The 21009-nt window shown below is 38.0% G+C and overlaps 3 protein-coding genes across 3 annotated transcripts; 2 read left to right on the top strand and 1 right to left on the bottom strand.

Annotated features, from left to right (window-relative positions):
- The first annotated feature begins 1010 nt into the window (after positions 1-1010).
- On the top strand, positions 1011-5989 carry prdx1 (peroxiredoxin 1). The gene is made up of 6 exons (XM_062992966.1): positions 1011-1060; positions 3396-3515; positions 3945-4098; positions 4505-4627; positions 5173-5303; positions 5682-5989. The coding sequence occupies exons 2-6, from the start codon at positions 3410-3412 to the stop codon at positions 5765-5767; spliced, it is 600 nt and encodes a 199-aa protein (XP_062849036.1). The 5' UTR covers positions 1011-1060; positions 3396-3409; the 3' UTR covers positions 5768-5989.
- Positions 5990-6959: 970 nt separating this feature from the next.
- Positions 6960-12467, top strand: zte38 (zebrafish testis-expressed 38). The gene is made up of 12 exons (XM_062993843.1): positions 6960-7166; positions 8202-8346; positions 9195-9258; positions 9466-9502; positions 9588-9608; positions 9709-9735; positions 9840-9907; positions 10266-10414; positions 10498-10706; positions 10868-10910; positions 11001-11041; positions 11882-12467. The coding sequence occupies exons 1-12, from the start codon at positions 7116-7118 to the stop codon at positions 11924-11926; spliced, it is 900 nt and encodes a 299-aa protein (XP_062849913.1). The 5' UTR covers positions 6960-7115; the 3' UTR covers positions 11927-12467.
- aldh9a1b (aldehyde dehydrogenase 9 family, member A1b) lies at positions 12048-19508 on the bottom strand. Its single transcript, XM_062993841.1, has 12 exons — positions 19440-19508; positions 18440-18619; positions 18176-18321; positions 17361-17490; positions 17029-17163; positions 16694-16890; positions 16396-16536; positions 15395-15583; positions 15163-15250; positions 14386-14527; positions 13547-13659; positions 12048-13080 (listed from the first exon to the last, which is right to left on the bottom strand). The coding sequence occupies exons 2-12, from the start codon at positions 18615-18617 to the stop codon at positions 12986-12988; spliced, it is 1554 nt and encodes a 517-aa protein (XP_062849911.1). The 5' UTR covers positions 18618-18619; positions 19440-19508; the 3' UTR covers positions 12048-12985.
- Positions 19509-21009: the final 1501 nt, after the last annotated feature.

Raw genomic sequence — 21009 nt, forward strand, 5'->3', positions numbered from 1 at the left:
ATATACAGCCTTTATTTGAAGACCCCTCTTATCAGAGCCCTTCATGCCGTGCCCATGGCAACACAATGGACGGACAAAGCCTTGAGAGAAAGAAGATGAGAAGTGTGCAAATGACAGTCAGTCCTGTTTCACATCTATGTTGCATTAGATCTGAAACAAGCTTGAGTGTGTATAGATTATAGAATTTACACTCAATAAACAGACCAGACTTCCTGTATGGATAAGAGGAATTATACAAGGAAGACTAAGCAAAAGTTAAAACAATAGAGCACATTATTTACTTGTGTAAGACAACTGGTGTAATACAGGGAAGTAGGAACTAAAACATCATTGATAATATTATATAAGGGAATGGCTTTGTTAGCAATATTATACTGAGTAGACAGCACCAAAGCAAGAAAGATGCGTTAAAAGCTGTATCTTCTCTGTTTTAAAATGCTTATTTGAATACACCCTTTGTTACCTCTTACTCTCTGTGTCATATGAGTAAAATCAAACATTTATATACATCCGTGAGGGTGGTATTTGTAAATAAATTTATACAGGGTTGCGAATGTCAACATTTGTAGTTCATCATTTTAACAAGATTGTTTACATAGTTCTGTTTGCTTTGTGTTTGTTCCACTGGAACATTACAATACGTACTCATGTAAAATAAAGATTTTCTATAATCAGAGTGCAGATGTGTGTGCAAACCGTTATCAGAATAAAACATTATTGTAGTCTGTGCATTGTTTTAGGAGTATTCAGTTTTTTTGCATAAACAGAAGATGGCAGTGAAACAAATGGGGTTTATATTCTTTTCTACTATGTAGTTCAATGGAATTTATTACGATTTGTAAGAGAAAATATGCAGAGTCATGCTAACACAGGCAGAACCATCCAGCTCAGTGATCCTGCCATGTGTGTGAGACCGGCAGTCATTACAAATCCCGCGAGACTTTAGGGTCTATATAAAAGCCGCTAAAGTCTCGCGGGATTTCTATATATATATAAAAGTGATGCCTGAGCTCTGCTTAGCGGTTTTTTCTTGAACGCCGCAGAAGGCTGGTACAGAAGGGTATGTGCTCTGGAAATATTTTCTTAAGCTTTTTCTATATGTTAGAAATTATGTTTCATATATTAAAACGCTGTAAATGTTCAATGTAATAGGTAACCGTTGCAACGTTTTGACGTTTCAGCTTCAATTTTGAATAGAATTAGAGATATAATAAAAATAAAGAAAGTGTATTTTATATTTATATCAACCAAAGTATTACAAACATTGTTTTTTAACAATAAACTTCCTTAGAAGACCTGTTGAATGGGACGCGCTTGTTTGGGCCGGACCGAATTATATTCTATTTAGACTAGTTAGTGCACTATGTAGTGTGCTTAGTCCGTTATTTTCTAGTATACATAGTGCGCATATGTAGTGAACAATGTAGCAATTTGGCCACAGAATTTAGTTTCCAAAGTACAGTAATTCGCAAAAGTCGTTCGTCTGAGACTATTTTGAATGTCAGTTGTTAATTTAAAGCAATTTTACTCGACTATAGCACAAACTTCAGGTCCTAAAAGAACCTGCACAAGATACAGTCCTCGTTACTTTATTTTTTTTAAACCGTGAACCTGTCAATGATGATAAATGTTGCGAAATTCAGGAAGTAATAAATAGGTTTCTCTTCGGTCCGTGTACCTTTGGTAATTCGTTTTTCACTTTAAATCCCAAAGTTGAAAAACAAGAAAACGGGTCGTTTTTTGTTTTTCGTTTCAAAAACCAATACTGAAAAACGGGAAAACGGGGCGTTATTCGTGTTTCGTTTTAAGATCAAAAATCAAATAACAAATAAGCAGAAATTGAAAAACGGGTCGTATTTTAATTTTCCAAAATCAACATTTTTCATCAGTTCAACCAGAAATAAAAGAGCGAGCGCGTGCACGTGCTGAGGTGCGTGTACACGCTTCATATAAAGTGTAAATCAGGTACAAGTGTTGAGAAGACGGAGCACAAAGTCATAATAACATTACACCGCGTCCCCTGTTCTGACTTTTGTGTCTGCTGTACTTTTTCCTGCCTTTGTTATTCACACAAGAACTATTTATCCTATTACTATTATTATTACCGTATAGGACTCAGTTCTGTAATACAGGCATAACTAATCGTACATGTCACATAGTGGTGGTAAATTCGGTTCATTTTATGGACTCGGGTTAGTCTGAGTCACTCAGTAATGTGATTCGGTTCACTTGAGTCACTTGTACTGACATCTTGATTGCGATTGATTTACTGCATGAAAATGGATCCAAATATCACTTATCTTCCGTGCACTCACAGCCAGGGCCAATCAGAGGACTCATAGGATCCGGGTTCATTGAGATCTCGGACTCGTGATTCCTGATTCAGTACGAAGATTCGAATCCTTAACCGAGGCGATTCAATATTTCTTGTTCTCGGCCAATAAACATCCAAAAATTTATAAAATTGCACGAACTAACTCTGCAGTAAACAAGGAGCAACAACAATCAAATATATTTCAAAAAGTTATGTGGTAAATAATAGGCAGAACACTGATTAAAAAGAAGCATTAGATGTAATAGCTTCACCGTGACATGTACGAAAATCAAATAACAAATAAGCCTGTATTACGGTAATATAACAGGGGACGCGGTGTAATGTTATTATGACTTTTTGCTCCGTCTTCTCAACACTTGTACCTGATTTACACTTTATATGAAGCGTGTACACGCACCTCAGCACGTGCACGCGCTCGCACTTTTATTTCTGGTTGAACTGATGAAAAATTTTGATTTTGGAAAATTAAAATACGACCCGTTTTTCAATTTCTGCTTATTTGTTATTTGATTTTTGATCTTAAAACGAAACACGAATAACGCCCCGTTTTCCCGTTTTTCAATATTGGTTTTTGAAACTAAAAACAAAAAACGACCCGTTTTCTTGTTTTTCAACTTTGGGATTTAAAGTGAAAAACGAATTACCAAAGGTACACGGACCCTCTTCCTGCACTATTACACCAGCAGCAGCCTGAATTGTTGTTAATAATGAGTATAATAATATTTTTATAATAATATAAATAGGCTATATTTTTCAGTCTTCAACCCTTGAGTTTTGGCAAGCCTGCACTAGCTTTAAATTACTGTTTACTCTTTCTTACTGACAGGAAACTCTGGTTGTGATATCCCTTCTTAAAGTGTGTTGTGCTGTGCATTCTGAAATGCTTTTGATTTCACCCCCTTTAAGAAGTGCCTATTTATGTTAGCAACCCATCTGGTTAACAGACCAGACCAGTGTAGTGATGGTAGATCTATGTACCTATGTAAGCATGTAGATTTATTTTAGTCGTATAATCTGTTTCATCTTGGACCTATTAACCTTTTTCACTTCCTCTTTGCAGTGAAGTTGGAGAATATGGCAGCTGGCAAAGCACAGATTGGCAAACTTGCCCCTGACTTCACAGCCAAGGCAGTGATGCCTGATGGCCAGTTTAAGGACCTTAAGTTGTCTGATTACAGAGGTATGACCTAGAAAACATCTACAATGATTCATTGTGCTTCTTCATTATCTCATGAAATGCTCAGACACACGTCTGATCATAAACAGACACTCTTTGATTCCGTCTACAACCACAATTCAAAAGAAAAACAATAAAAAACAGTAAGCATGTTGTGACAGTGGAAAAAATTATATAAAATTATTTCGACTTGCCTTAATTGAAAACATTACAAACAGAATATGTTTAATGATTTAAATACACTAATAGCTGTAATACTTTCTAAAAAAGCCTGGACAGGGGCGTCGTCTAGACAGAAGCATGTGTTGCTCTGAAATGTCCACGTTTCTCTCGGCATTAATGGACTCTGATTTGTAACACAATAAGATTATTGTATATTATTTTATATTTAATTTACAATTTGTTTAATTTGTTTGCTTTTTTTCCTTGCAGGGAAGTACTTAGTGCTGTTCTTTTACCCTCTGGACTTTACCTTTGTGTGCCCTACCGAGATCATCGCCTTTAGTGATGCTGCTGAGGAGTTCAAGAAGATCGACTGCGAGGTCATTGGTGCCTCTGTTGACTCGCACTTTTGCCATCTTGCCTGGTAAGCTAGGTTACATTCACTTGAATGAGACAGGGACATGACAGTCATGGGATTTTAAGTACTTTCCCAGCTGTCCATTTCATCCACTTTTTGCAGTTTGCCAGTTCTACTGGCAACCAAAAAGGGCCTGATAATAAACATTATCACCACTATGTTTGGCAGTTGGTACATGGTTGTTTGGTTACTTTGGCCTTTTTGTTTACTAGATTACATTATTTTTTATATAAAAGACTTGTTGATAGGAAACTTTGCGATGGGTTTTCTGTTAAAAGAAATTGGCAAAATTTGCACCCCTAGTAGGAACAAAATTTCCAGTGGTATTTTTAAATTAATTTACTCTTATTTTATTAAATTTTTTGAAAGTTTGGCAGGATCTGAATGTTCTTCTCCCTCTTTTCTGTGTCAGGATTAACACCCCTAGGAAGCAAGGTGGTTTAGGACATATGAAGATCCCTCTGGTAGCTGACTCCAAACGAACCATCTCCCAAGATTATGGAATTCTGAAGGAAGATGAAGGCATTGCTTACAGGTGTGTGTGTGTGGTGCTGAAGCTTTAGTAGTTGAGCTGTTTCCTTAGAGCATCATACATTTTTCACCAGTTACCTGATTGTTTTATCATGCTTTACAATGGTTAAGGGCACAGTGGGTCTGGCTTCCCGGAATCACTGGGCACAATGGAGTAAAACACACCGGATAGTATGTCAAGGTGTGCCCAGGAACATGTTACGCCCATGTGTATTTACACATCAAATGCTTTCACTCACTCACACTTGCTTAGTAACACCTACTGTGGATATTGGCCCCGGACTCAACCCCATAAGACAGAACCTTTTAGAAAAGACTCGATCCAAAAAGATTCTGGACTTTCTAAACCATCTGAATATAACACTGTAGTAACACTGCAATATTTGCAGCAAAGTATTGTTTCTGATGATAACAAGTATATGCCATGAAAATACTGAAACATATGCTAAGGTTGCAATAAACAATTACTAACTAACTCTGGATATGAAGTGTATAGCACCCTTAAGTTCAGTTGAGTGCTTAATGCTTTTTTTTTTTTTTTTTCCACAGAGGTCTTTTCATCATTGACGACAAAGGCATCCTGAGGCAGATAACCATCAATGACCTGCCAGTAGGCCGTTCTGTTGATGAGACACTACGTCTGGTTCAGGCTTTTCAGTTCACCGACAAACACGGTGAAGGTAAAGTACAGTGACGTTAACATTGACCTTAAAATCTGACTTTAAACTTTAGCATTAAATAAAAATCCTAAGCTGTTTGGGAATGTAATGCTGTAAATGTGCTCTGGTCAGGAAGATGTTCAGGCATGCTTCATATGCACATGTACAGTGGATTTGGACACGATTCAGACCCCGTTACTTTTTGCACACATTATTGTTGTATGGAGGTGGAGCTTGGAGTACTCTGATAATAAATACTCAGATACCTTGACCTCTGGGTATGACCACTGGTCACTGGTTGTAGTGCTTAGCAGAACATTTTCATAATTAGAGTGGTGACTTTGAAACTAGATGTAAAAACAATGATTTATTAACAATTCCTGCCTTTGTGTTTCACAGTTTGCCCAGCCGGATGGAAGCCCGGGAAGGACACAATCAAGCCAGACGTCAATAAGAGCAAAGATTTCTTCTCCAAACAAAACTAAACACACAAGATTCTGCAGCCTAGTCTAGCAGTCCCCACACTGGCACTTGTATAGGACCATAAGACCATAATTATGACCTTGTTAAGCCTAAAATTAGTGTGTAGTGCTTTTAAGTGTTATTTACATTGTGTGACATTCTCAAGCATGTTTATTTTGCTGGCTTTTTTATTGTTTATTGTTTACACCATCTTTTCATTTTCACATTAAAAACATAAATATAAAGTGGGGACCAGTATGTTATTTACTGTGAAGATTTCAGTTATAGGTACTTAGACTTGATCTGCAGACCCATTATGGGGTCGAGGGTTAGACTGAGCATTGAAATCACAGGGACAAATTGGTTATTTAACCAATATGTTATAAATACTTAAAAAAAAAAAAAAAAAACTTTTGTCTTAAGGTATTTAAGGAGAGAAAGAAAAAAATCAATATATATTCCATCTTAATATGCTGGCTGTTTAGCAAGAAAGTTTAACAGGGTGCAGAAAAGGAGCATGTCTAGCCTTGTGGCTCTGTTTCAATATTTGTTATCTAAATATTTCCACCTAAATATTGACCAATGCACCTTTAATCAGCTGTGGATACAATGTAGAGTAATTTTATTTTGTTTTTCATGTTTGTTTTTAAGCTAAACAGAAAAGTTTGAGATGCATGGATGCATCTAAGACATATGTCCAATTATTTAAATTATTCCAGCTACTCCCTTGTCACAAAGACGTGTAGTTGTGAATGCTGAATCACTGAAAATGCGAATAATGTGACTTTACCTACACAGTTCACCATGCAGCAAGATAACCACAGCTAATCTAACTTGCCACAGTCTTGCTAATAGGACTAATAGATTATTGATTTATTAATTAATTGCATTGCACTTAATGTTGTATGAAAGGTTGGTGCTTTTTTTCTGAATTGCATAAGAAACCATCATGCTATGATTGATATAGCCACAAGTAATAGTGAAAATAGTTTACACAGTCTGATGGTGCATCAAAAAAAATGCAAGCAGAAGCTCGGATAAGCAAAGAGAAAGCCAAAAAAAATACTGGTAAGTGATCTGTTGTATCTGAGGTGAATTCTGTTCACCATTGTCTTACTACGACCACGTAACTGCTACTTCTAGGTCGTGAACTCGTTCTGTAATTATTCTGCGAGCACTTGAAGGTAGCATCAGTATCAGTTTTGGGCTCGTGCTCGGATTGATGTCTCGAGCGACTCCGAGGCGTTAGCTTTTGTTTACCTCAAAAATCTCACACGGACTTTTATATAATAAAACACATAAACTTCGTGTTTAAAAATTAAAATACGTCGATGGTTGGTTTATATAGAAAAAAAAATTGATACAAAGAATATGGCAACCAGGCTGAAAGGACGAGGGAAAGTACAGCAGGAGACAGCTGAGGTAAAGCTCACAGTGTTCCGCACAGTTCACCTTTACCGACAACTTTAGAATTTATTATATAAATACTAAACTACGATTAATATAAAACTAGATGTTTGTTTGTCTAAATGGAACACAATTCATATACTTTCTTGTAGCCTTATTGTAATTACATCAGGTACACAAAATAAAACCATCACATAAATAACAGACTATAATAATATTCTTAAACAACAATAACAAAAAAACTTGCAATATAACGGTTTCATTTTTGTCTTTTTTATTATACTTCCATTGAATATACTGTACAGTATAATGCTAAGGTTTGTTTTGTTGATTTGCTTAATAGAACAACAAACAACAACAATTAATAATTTTTTTGCCTGAATGTAATATTCAGATTTACCATATAAAATGTGTCATGTGCAAACGTTATGGTGCATTAAATATACATATTTTTTAAATCTTTTTTGACATGTTAGATTTAGCAAATAAATGGAAATTATTATTAAAATGTGCCAAAAGAATAAACATTTACAATTTACATTTGTTCTCTGTGAAGAACTTGGAAACTTGTTCGACAGAACGTAAGAAATTGAGCAGAAATGAGAGTAAACCAGAGATCCAGAAATAAACCCACATAATTAAAATAAACCAACATGCCAAGACTCCTGACAGTCAGGGGCCAAGGCGAGGATGGAACCCAGGTCCTTAAAATGCATGTTGGTTTGCAGCTCCCACTGTGCTGTATTGTCAGAAAACAACACTGGCCAGTTTATTACACCCTGTAATACCACTGTATTGTCTCTGCTATACTGGTAATAATTGGATAAAGGGGTAAATCATATACCAACAAGCTATAGTCCGTAACAAAGTAACTACAAAGTGCACCTATATGGTAGCAGTACCTGACAAATTGGCCAACACATAAATATAAGGTACTGTTGCCGTACTTAATAAATCAGCAAATCAGTTTACATTCATATTTATATGATGGTAAAGCAAGCACCTGCATGTTTGATTTTGTAAATAATAAATTGGACTTTTTTTTTCCAGTGGGACAGTTTGTTTCATCATGAGCTGAGCACCCAGGAGCAATCGCTGGTGTTTGTTAAACGAATGCTGGTACTTTCAGTATCCTCAATAACTTACCTACGAGGGATTTTTCCAGAAGATGCGTATCGTTCTCGTTACTTAGAAGGTAATCGAAAGGGCATTGGCTTTTTTAGTTACATTTTAGATGATAGTATTTAGAGCATTTTACCTTTTTGCACATTTTGTTGTGTTGTGGATTTAATTTTAAATGGATATGATTGCAATTTTTACCAGCAATCTACACTTAATCACCCATAATGTTGACTGGAATGCATGTTGCATATCATTTTACTACTGGTGATGAGGTGAACATGTCACTGCATCAAACCCTTTTGTGTTTAGGGCTGCGTAGTCACAGACCATCACCATGATTAAAAATATCTGCAATTTAAGCCATAGTAGCTCTTCTGTTGGTTCGTTCCGGACGCAACAGGCTTTCATGTTCATTGGTTTTATACATTTTTTTGCTGCCAAATGACATTTTGTTGGTTTGTGGCTTGTACCTACTCTGACCACTGTCGCTGGGTACTCATTATGGCTGCCTGTGTGCAACACTTGCTGTTACTGAGATACTTTTAACCCAGTCGCCTGGCCATAATGATTTGGCCATCATTAAATTCACACAGGTCTATGAGCAACTTCCATCAGCCCAACGTTTAATATATCCCTGGCTGTGACATGCACAACTGTTACAAATTAGGCATCGGCAAGAATATTTTTGTGGGGTGATTCTTGACTCTTCAGTGTATATTTATCAAAAGTGTAATCAATATAGCCAAATTTTCTTTGTGAAGAAACGAAATATTTCTATCCACAACAGGCAGAAATAAATGACTGACAATTAGATTTTAAGGATTTTGCAGTAAATGCTAAACAAATCAGTGTCACTTTTTAATAGCATGTGGTTTAAACTGCAGACCAGATCATCTTGAAGTATTTCTTTTGATATTTTAGATTTATGCATCAAAGTTCTCAGGGAGAACTGCTCATCTCCAGGTGCCTGCAAAATTGTTAAGTGGTGAGTGTCTCATTAATCAACATGTTTTTTACTGTACTTAAAAGAAACAGCACAAATAAGAGCTGAGATTTAAATAGAGGTAGCAGTTTAACCCGTAGGGTTCATGAGACAATATAGGGATTTAGATCCTAAAAGGAATAGTCTGCTTCTCGAATCTGGAATAAAGCTCTTGCTGTGTCTAATTTGACCTTGTCTTTTTTTTCCAAGGATGATGGGTTGTTTTGACGCTCTGGAGAAGAGATATGTAAGTCACGCAAGTCGACCCGTATCGTGCAGTTGTTAATGTAAGAGCTGCTCAAATGTAATAAAGCTGTTGTTATCTGTTACAGCTGCAAATTGTGCTAATCGGGGTAAGTGTGCCTGGCTTATTTATTTGAACCAGGGGAAAGTGACAAAGATGAACAGATCATTTGATTGCATTTTGTACAATTTCTTATTCATTTAATACAGGTGCACAGAGACCCAGATGACACAAATGTAAGTTTTAGATAGTTAAATAAGTGTACAAACTGCTTTACTCTTAGCCAGTATCACCTTGCGTGCCAAACACAAAACAGCATAACATCCTTTTCTTATCTCAGCACGTCATAGAATCTTACCAGTTCAAGTTCAAATACACAGAACACGGGCCGCAGATGGACGTCCTCAGGTAAGCTCTATTCATACATGCCATACGTCTTTAAAACAAGGGCTGGCACAACAAAGCTGGGTTCATTGGCAATGCTACTGTTTTTCAGGATACGGCAGTTGCTATGCCCTAATATCAAACCAAAGATTGCAGTCCAGTCCAAAGTGGTCAACCTTAAAGAGGGGACTTGGAAATGTGATAACGTCAAAGAGTGCTACAGTCACTATTTTTACCCCCAAATCTAATTCCCAAGTTGTTTTATAGATTCGATTGTTAAAACTAAACAAGAGAACGATTACATTTGATACATAAGTGTATTTCATTCTACTTGCTTAAAAAATATTATCTGCAGTACATTGATGTTTTTGTTTTTTTTAAGAAACGATAACATCGAGATGAGGGTGACCATGGAGGACACTAAGAAGGCCTCTGTGCTCCTGATCAGAAAGCTGTTTCTCCTAATGCAGAATCTGGATGCGCTGCCTGATGACGTCTCCCTCACCATGAAGCTCTACTACTATGACGATGGTAAAAACAAGACAAGTCTGTCTGAAGCATGTGACATGCTAAAATGTGGCATTTTGAGCCAGTGCTTCTACTAATGTTCTCAGTCACACCACAAGACTATGAGCCGCCAGGATTCAAGGAGGGACTGTGTGATAGCCTGTGGTTCGAGGGCACGGCGGTGCACTTCAGAGTGGGCGACCTGCACACCCCTTTCCACGTGCTAAAAGTTGGAGTGGCAGCTGAGCAGGGACGTGTGAGCAAACTGCAGGAGGGAAACCACCTGAGAGAGAGCGTCCAGGACTCCATGCAGGAGGTCAGACCTCACAGACTGAATCCATGTCTGGATTTTATTCGCTGTATGATGCATTGTTAATATACATACCTGTTTAATAAAGCCCAAATAATATTGCTGTGGACACCAAGCTACATACAACATTCTCAACATGTGAATTTTTCCCCCTTCCTGAAATCTAGGAGTCTGGACAGTGCAGGGAGGAAGACCTGCCATCTGACGACGGTAGGTTTGTGTTTTCTGTACTGTCTTTAGTCTTTACCGAGCTTCAAATATTTGCTTAACGTGTGCCATCTTTAAAATGATCTCTTGCAGAATCGGCACAGTTCAAGCAACCCACAAAAGCCTTGGTCAAGGTAAAAATGGTCAAAATACACCAGATGGACAAAAGTCTGTGGACATTCTTTTCCAAGCCAAAACAAAAACATTGCCCCTGTCCTCCCTTTTGGCTAGGCTTTGACGTTACTGACTTTGGACTAGAAGTCCTGGCTCTCATTTGCATTAGGGTCACTCCACACCAAACTCATGAAGCATGTCCTTGCTGGAAAGAGAAAAAAGTTCTTCAACAAACTGTTGTCCTGTTATTATCATATTTATTTATTTAAAAAAGGTTTTATAGAGCTGTTGAGTGTGGCCCAAACACCTGAACTCAATAATTAAGTGGGGTGTTCACATACTTTTGACCATATTGATTACATTGTTGTGTAAAGGTCACTTCTGTTATTGCATATTTGTCACTCTGAATAATGCCAGAACATTAAACATTTATTTATTTAGTCAGTTTCACCAACTGCTTTCATTCTGGTCAGTCACAGTGAGTCCAGACTCAGAAATAGTAAATGTGAGGCAGGAACACAGTCTTTAAAGGACACCAATTACAGGGCAGCACACACACTTATACATTTACTCACAAGCAGTTTAGAGCAGCAAGTGCACCTACTGCATGTTTCTATTTAAGGTGGGAGGAAACAGGAGAGAAAACTAATGCAGACACACCCTGCAGACCTGTCGCGACCCTGACCAGGATAAAGCGGTCGATGAAAATAAATGAAATTGTAGCTTTTAAGTGGTAGATACGGTCAGCACCATTACTCAGATCAAATATGCAAAAACAGAAATGGATAATAATGTTTCTTTCAACACTTTACATTTTAAAAATGTAAAAAAGGGTCCTTAACACTGTTTTGTTTTATCAGAGAGGAAGCAACAAACTGACAAAGAGATGGAGAAGAAAATATTAAAAGTCCATTCCAGTTCATTTAGGCTGAAGAATGAGGTTGTTCTTCCAGTTAGTATTTTTAGACGTTTATTTATGCCATGACTTGAAGCCTGGATGTTACATGAACAGACATGGACCTCATGTAGGATTTGTTAAAATGTTTTAATTGAAAAAGGATGCCCTCGCAAAGGCTGCAGTTTATTTGACAAAATGGGCTTAATACAATAGTTCTGGGCGCTCTGGTGGCACAGCGGCCTAATATGCTAGCTGACCACTGCAGAGTCTTTGAGGTCTTGAGTTTGAATCTCAGCATTGTTACTGGCGTCGGTGCAGTGTTAGTGAGGAGAAGCCTCAGCCGATCCTCTCTCCCTCAGACACAGAAAACGCACCCAGCCAGGCCTGAGAGTCAAACTCTTGTGGCAGGGGGATGAGCTTATTAGGCTGCCACCCCACCCAACTGCCCCCATATGTTTTAATAACAACATTTTTCTTTATTTTGTATGTCTTTACAATAATTGTATGTAATTACAATACATAAACAAATAATAAATAATTTAAAAACATGTAACTTTTCTGTAAGGGCTGCATCTGCAGGAATAGTGCAGATATGAACTGATTTGTTGATCACTTTCAGGCTTTAATAACATTAATAACAATGATAAAATGATCTTGGGGTGAGACTTCGTACCCATGTAGTCGAATGAGCATTTGTAGAAGGGTGACAGAAGTTCCTACACAAGAGACTCACCCACATTTTTATGGTCCTCACTTTTTCGTTTGTTTACAAATTGAAGCACAACGCTGCAACAAGTTTTTTTTATAACCATAGACTCTAAAGTCTCTACAGTCTCTAAGCTGTAATTGTCAACCATGACTATGGCACAAGATGCTTTTTTAACGCATCTTCATTTACTCTTATATTTAAGTAGTGTATGTTTATATGTACATTTTACGAAGATCTTTATGATCCTACAAATGATATGTTGTGATTAACTCTGTTAGAATTAATTTTTATGCTAGATGAAATTGTAATGAGAAGTCCTTGAGCGTTTGTGAGAGACCCTTTCTGTGACCTGTGTGTTTAAAAGAGACTCTCCACGTTTCCCATCTCGACCACTACAGTCTTGAGCTGTGAGTAGTACTCGATCGTCACCTGGCCGTTTTCTCTTCCTATACCTGCAATGACAGAAAAATAATAAGAAAATTGCATTTTGACACATTTGTCTCTCAGTAGTGATGACATTAGATCATCTTTTTTCTTTTCATGTCATTTTCAATTCCTGTTCCGCCAGTATCTTCTGTTTTAGGCCAGTTTTAGGTCCTCAGACCAATATTCTTTATTGGATAGATAATATCACCACTGAAAAGTGTTACTGCCATGCTGCCTCTCTCCAGCTTCTCAAATAATCAAGTGATTCATTCTTGGTATTATTTTAAGAAAACGCATTACTGTGCATTGCTGATGTGTCTCCATATGTTGCGGTAGGTCCAAGCCACATGCAACGTATCAAATACTATTAAAAACAATATCGATATTCATGCACATTTTTAATGAATATCAAGAATGCACTTATTCTAGTGTGAATAAGCTTTAAATTATTTTACAGTATACCCTAAAAAGCTTGCTTTTTCTCTCTATTACCTGAAGTTTTGTAGCCACCGAATGGCACCTCCACAGGCGTTATGTTGTAGTTGTTGATAAAACAGGATCCAGCCTGCAGGTTCTCAATCACTCGATGTGCTCTCTGAATGTCTCTGAAAGAAGACGAACACACATACAGTTTCATTATGCCTGCTGTGTTAATAATTCTACATATGTCCTCTAATTTCTCCCTTTTTTACTAGATTAGGGCCACATACATTCAGACTTTTTGATCTGTTGCATACTTAAATGTGCTGTAGATTTGATTATTTATTTTGGATGGATGTACAATTAATCACCCATAGTGAAGGTTTAGTTTTTTCGATTTTTTTTTTTACCATCCTCTGCACTGTACGTGGGGACAAAAGAAACTTTGGTTCTAATCCAGGCAAGTTTGTCACAGTTTCAGTTGACTGGAACTTTTAAAATATTGCCCTAACTGTAGATAAGGAGCTTTTTAGGCGAGTAGCTATTTCCCCAAGTTGAAGAGTGACTAAGAGAATTTGACCTCTGTTTATTAACAGGATGTCATGAATTATAGCTTAAGGTCGTAGAACCTATGTTCAACTTAAAGTAAAATGTAGATTTTGTTTCTAAGAATTCTAGGGCTGATGGGAGAATATTTTTCTTTCATTTCAAATTAATTTCAATTAAAGGTTGGATTTTTTTAGTCTAAGGTTACACTAATCCTCCAATAGGTGGATTTTATGACCCTTTTTGACTCATCTTTAAAAGTGGTGCCAATAATTGTGGACAGAACTATATATTAATCTCACGTCTATTGGACCACAACCCTGACCAGTTAGTGATCAATGCTAGGTAGAGGTAAAAAATATTACTTTGTGAAAACTCCAGCAGCCAGGCCCATGGTGGTGTCATTGGCCCTCCGAAGAACCTCGTCCTCCGTCTCAAACGTCAACACTGACATCACAGGTCCAAAGATTTCTTCTCTGACACACGTCATGTCATCAGTGCAGTTATCTATACATACATAAAGATCAGATCAGCTTCACAATCAAACCCAAAAAAAATCTCTCGCAGGGTAGCACAGGGTTTTGGAGTGTGTCTGTGGGATCTTATGCTCATTATGCTTCATTTTCAAGTTCATGCACTGATGTTGGACGAAAAGGCCATGCCTGCATTCAACATTCCTATTCATCCCCAACAGGGCTCTGAGCAGGTGACTGTTGTTTCACCACACTTGTCAAACCATGTCTTTATGGACCTTGCTTTGTGCACAAGAGGGCACATTTATACTGGAACAGGATAGAGCCTTCCCCAAACTATTGCCATGATACTGGGATTTTTAAGCCAATTTTTGCTTTTTGTAGATAGAGCTCGAAATGTCATTTCAAGTGACTGTGACCCAAATCTCACTGTACTGTATTATGTCTAAGGGTAGTGGTCGCTTAGTGGTTAAGGTACTAGACTAGTGATCAGAAGGTTCCTGGTTCAAGCCCCACAATCACCAAGTTACCACAGATGGGTCATCAATTGCTCTGTATGAGTTGCAACTGTAAGTCACTTCGGATAAAGTGTCTGCTAAATGTGTCTGCTAAAGGCCATAAACGTTTAGTGCACAACAGTTAGCTTCAGCACTAAACAGTGTCACTCACCAAGCACACATGGAGTCATATAATATCCGTCTTTGAGCTTGGGATCTGCGGGCGTAAACAGCTCCCCTCCACACAGCACTCGGGCTCCCTAAGTAGAAAAAAAAACAAATCAATAGTGTTATTATACTTACATTCATGAGTCCCAAATCAGAAAATGATTTAATTGGCCTACAAGAGTACAAGATCAGTACTCTGCCCTCTACCTAAATCCCAGCATCCATGTGTGATTTACCTCTTTCTTGGCTTGCTCCACATATCCCAGCACTTTGTGTAGGTGTGGCTTGCTGACCAGCGCTCCCATGCGCGTGTCCTCCAGCAGAGGGTCTCCGATCCGAATTGCTTTGGTTCTCCTCACCACCTCCTTCAAAAACTGAGGAAGGATCGATTTGTGTACAAATACTCGGGTTCCATTACTGCACACCTGTGTGTAAAGTGGAAACACAGACACGTGAGAGTTAAGAGTTGACTGAAATTACTTACTGTTCAGTTTAGGTGTTTTAGCCACACTCAATGTTACAAAGTGGCCCAACATTTCCCAAAATAGTGTTTGTATATTTTGCACTGTGTAGCAACATCATAAAATACATTTTCTCTCCAGATCTTTAGCGTAGAAATCAAAAAGCTAAATCTAAGAGGACCATTACTTAGCAAATGGTGGTCAACAGAGTGATACAGGTTTGGTAAAAAAACCCAACATGCTGTTATTAGCCAAACAGCACACCTAGAACGTTCTCCGACTAATCAGATTGTGTAGATGGAACTGTATTCTCTTTTAATATGACTTGTTCTCATGTACTCAACTTCAAAAAACATGCAATAGGTGGATTTGATGCTCTTGAATTTCCTCTAAAAGTGAATAAATTAGTTATTGATCATGTGGCCGTTGACTGTGCGTTTGTGAGGGATTGGCGCCCTTTTCAGGCGTATTACTAATTTGCACCCAGCGTTTCTGAGTGACACCAGACCCACTGTGACTCAGATCAGGATATGGCTATTAAAGATAAATGTAAAGATTTAGGTGGTGAAATTGTTCATTATATTAAAATTCCATATCAATGGCACTCAGTCAGTCTAAAGTGCTAACTCGTGTTCAAGTTCTATACACCTGCTTACTGCTGCTACAGTGACTCCTTCTGCCTGGTCAGTTATATGGTACAGGTGATATCCTAGTCCAACAGTTTTGTGCTAATCAAGTAAATCAGAAAAATTATCTGACTATTCCACATTGAGTACCTGGCCCTGGGAAAGGAAGTTGGCCATAAGTGCTCCCCGAATGGCATTCTCTAGGTCGCAGTCCTCGAAGATGATGAGCGGAGATTTGCCGCCGAGCTCCAGTGTCACTGGCTTCACGCCTTGAGAGGCCATTTCCATAATCTGGAAATGTAAAAACATGCTGTTCAACCTCACAAATACACATACATGGTTATAATATGTTAGCGTGTGTTTTTTACTCATAGAGAGTCAGCACCCAATGGCAGCACCTGATTACTAGTAAATGCAATAAAAATTTCAGCTTGTCCCTCTTTTGTACCTTCTTGCCTGTTGCTACACTTCCTGTGAAGGAGACCTTTGCCACAGAAGGGTGTTGGCAAAGCAGAGTGCCAGTCTCCTGAGCGCCCTGTACCACGTTAAAGAGACCATCTGGAACTCCAGCCTGTTTGTAGATCTCTGCCAACAGCACCGCACTCACTGGGGTCACAGGAGACGGCTTAAATACCATCGAATTTCCTGAGAAGGACGGAAAGGTCAAATTTAGCAGAATATTCTAAAACGTAACTACTCCAGACGAGGATATACCTAAAAGAGGGTGCACTAGCTAGTCATGCTAGACCACTATCACTGACATTTGATTGTGATTCAACATACCACAGGCAAGAGCTGGAGCTGACTTCCATGCTGCGATTTGGAACGGGTAATTCCACGCCCCTATTCCAACACAAACACCCAGCGGCTCTCTGCGAGTATAAGCAAACGATCCACCTGGAAGCTGTACATGCTGGCCTAAAAACAAACAAAAAACACACACACACAAACACACACACACACATACCATACAGACGTTTCAAGGGCACAGGGGTCTAATACGCAAAACTTGAATCTTGGACAAAAAGGTAATAGCATAGGCAATCCCAAAGGCAATTACTTTTCACAACACTGTGCCTATGGTAGTAATAGAATGCTACAATATGTTAACAAACCTGCCATAGTCGTGGCGAGGCCTGCAAAATACTCGATGCACAGTCGGGCTGAGTCCACGTCCATACGGGCCTCTGTAATTGACTTGCCGTTGTTTACCACCTCCACCTCGGCAATCTCCTCTTTTCTTTTCTGCCACAGAAAACGGGATCAATGTGGACACCTTCCAAAAACATGAGCATTAACATGGAGTTGCATTACAGTTTCCTCTCCTTTAGAAAGGCTTTACACAAGGTTTTGAAGTGTGTCTGTGGACCTTTGTGACCATTAAGTGTCTAGAGCACTTGTGAGGTAGGCATTGATGTTGGACTTAAAAACCTAAAAGGGTTCCAATCCATCCTGAAGGTTTTAAGTTGGGTTAAACTAAAAAGTCTGTACAGACCAGTGGATATCCTCCATGCCAAACGCATCAAACCACACGGGCACAGTTACTCTGGAGTAAGAAGGGGCTTTCTCCAAACTGTTGCCATGATAATCGAAAGTGTATCATTTATACATTAGATACCATTTTATAAAGCATGACCTAGGCAGTGTGGCTGTAGTTTCATTTTTTTCTTTTTTATTATAGGCTAAACTCGGTGCCTTATACTGTCCTATGTTGTTCTTTTCAAAACTGTGCTTTACTATGATTAGATGCTTGACCTCATTTGAACTGTTGACATCATTGTGATTTCTTCTGAGGACAGACTCTATCATACTGATTAACCTCATAAAGAGATGTCATATATTTTTTTTACTGTGGAATCTCAGACACTGATGTTGTTTTCCCTGACCGTGCTGCTGGTCTTAACTCAGGTAACCTATGAACCCAGGTTACCTCAATGAGTCGAGCTGACTGCAGCAAGATCCTGGCTCTGTCCATTCCAGCCATCTTACTCCACTGTGTGAAGGCAGACTGGGCGCTGCTTACGGCCTCCTCGACCTGTGCCGCTCTGCAGGGCTGCAGCTGACACAACAGACGTCCTACAACACAAAGTGATCAAACAAGAGCATGTGAGCGCTGTACAGAGTCTAACTGCGCAATCAGGTTTTGCAAAGAACACCAGATTAAACTTCGAAAGAGCTGTATATGAATGATCACCAGTTGCAGGCTCGTAAACCGGTTCTAAGCCCGTAACGTCCCTTGTGTCGACTCTTCGGCCACCCCAGAAGTTTAGAGGATCGTTGATTTGCATGGTCCCTGATGAGGCTGCTCTCTTTAGGGTGAACCCTATGCAGTTGTGAAGGTATGGGGTCAGGGCAGAGCTCAGCAGACGCATCGCTTCAGAAAAAAACAGACGGCTGGGTTAATATTAAAATTTAACTGAAACACATATTGAGTCTTTTATGATTTCTTTTCTGATTTTTAGAAGTGCTTGATTGTTTCCTTCACTGATGCAGTACCAACATATTTACAACAACTGATTACAAGGGAAGGTAAACAAGTATTGCCCCCTTTGTTTTAATTATTATTTTGTATAGTATTATATAGTATATAGGGCAGCATGGGGTCCTTTCTGTGTGGAGTTTGCATGTTCTCCCAGTGTCTGCGTGGGTTTCCTCTGGGAGCTCCGGTTTCCTCCCAGAGTTCAAAACCATGCAAGTGAGGTGAATTGAAGACACAAAATAGTCCATGACTGTGTTTGATATTAAACTTGTGAAATGATGAATCTTGTGTAACAAATAACTACAGTTTCTGTCATTAATGTGCATATACTGTATATGTGCACATTAATGACAGAAATATATATATGTATATATGTGTGTGTGTGTGTGTGTGTGTGTGTGAATGCTGCAAATTGTTACAATACTGAACTTTAAAAATTAACAATGAATAATGATTTTTGCAATGCTGAGCTAAGAAAGCAAACTCAAACGTTGCAAAAACAATGTTCTAACAGCTCCTAAAGTGTTTTATTTCGACATTCTAACAACATTAAGATAACAGAGCAAATGTCAAAATCCTTCAGTCACCTGTAAATGAATGAACACCAATACCGAGAAGTGACACATTCAGCCCTGTTACTAAACAACATGTTTCTATAACTGTTACATACATAATAACTTTAGCTTGTTTAAAAATGTAATATTACTGAACTTACCCTCGTCTGTGTGTAGTTTCAGTCCCACTGTGATAGTAACGTTCTCTGGTTTAATGTGTCTGCACTTCCATTAACTTTAGGTAGCACTCGGGCTGCGTTCCAAACCGCATACTATCGCACTAGCTTAAACGCCTAACTAGTGCACTTACCATACTGCTGTCTGTCATAGACTGCACAAGTACCCATTTAGAAATTATGTAGCTATAAATGTAAATGTAGGGTGAAAGTAAAAATCCCAGATAAACTTTAATCACTTTAAGCACTGCATATATTGTTTAACATTTAGTACACTTGTTTTTGGCTTGAGACGCAGCCTACAGCACGTAAAGCCCGCCTGACGTTACGAAAAGGAGGCGGGTTTAACAAACTGCTGATTTCTATTGGTTCTTAATAAGGTCAATCAGATTTAAGATTTGTATATGTAAATCTGTATATGTAAATATTTGTATATGTAATCTGTAGTCATTAATAATCACTAACAAGTAGTTAGGATATCAAGCCACAAATGAAATAATGAGAGAGCATTCTTTTTTATTTTAAACCCAGTGAACATTCAAAACTCCACAATAAACTTAGATACACTTTAATTTGTGAAAGCTTCTTCATTCCTTCAGTCACAGAGAAAGATCAGTTGCAGGAATCATTTAAATGACAAAACTCCATGCATGTTCTTTGTGAATGTAAACAGACATCTGTAAACTTACTAATACTAATAGGAAAAATGTGCCCAGGTTAAAAAATGTAAACGTTTGTAAGTCATTAATAGGAGAAAACAACAAATTTTATAAGAACAAATCACTAACAATTAGTGAGGAGATCATGCCACAAATGTAATGATTAGAGAACTTTCTATTTCATTTTAACCCAATAAACATTCAAGACTCCACGATAAACTTAGGAAAACACTCAAAATTTGTGAAAGCTTCTTCAGTCCTTCAGTCACAGAGAAAGAGCAGTTGCAGGAATCATTTAAATGACAAAACTCCATGCATGTTCTTTGTGAATGTAAACAGACATCTGTAAACTTACTAATACTAATAGGAAAAATTTGCCCAGGTTAAAAAATGTAAACGTTTGTAAGTCATTAATAGGAGAAAACAACACATTTTATAAGAACAAATATACATTCTGACCTGTTTTTGTGCCTGTTTGAGTAGAAACATTGTAAAAGTGTAAAAAACATGTATGTACAGAGAAATCTGCAGTCATTAATAATCACTAATAATTAGTGAGGAGATCATGCCACAAATGTAATGATTAGAGAACTTTCTATTTCATTTTAACCCAATAAACATTCAAGACTCCACGATAAACTTAGGAAAACACTCAAAATTTGTGAAAGCTTCTTCAGTCCTTCAGTCACAGAGAAAGAGCAGTTGCAGGAATCATTTAAATGACAAAACTCCATGCATGTTCTTTGTGAATGTAAACATTTGACATCTGTAAACTTTTGTAACAGGAATAGGAAAAAATTTTCCCGGGTTTAAAAATGTAAACGTTTGTAAGTCATTAATAGGAGAAAACAACATTCATGGCAGACCTGTTTTGGTGCCTGTTTGAGTAGAAACTC

Source organism: Trichomycterus rosablanca, chromosome 4 (assembly GCF_030014385.1).
Source record: "Trichomycterus rosablanca isolate fTriRos1 chromosome 4, fTriRos1.hap1, whole genome shotgun sequence".
Taxonomy (NCBI): Eukaryota; Metazoa; Chordata; class Actinopteri; order Siluriformes; family Trichomycteridae; genus Trichomycterus; species Trichomycterus rosablanca.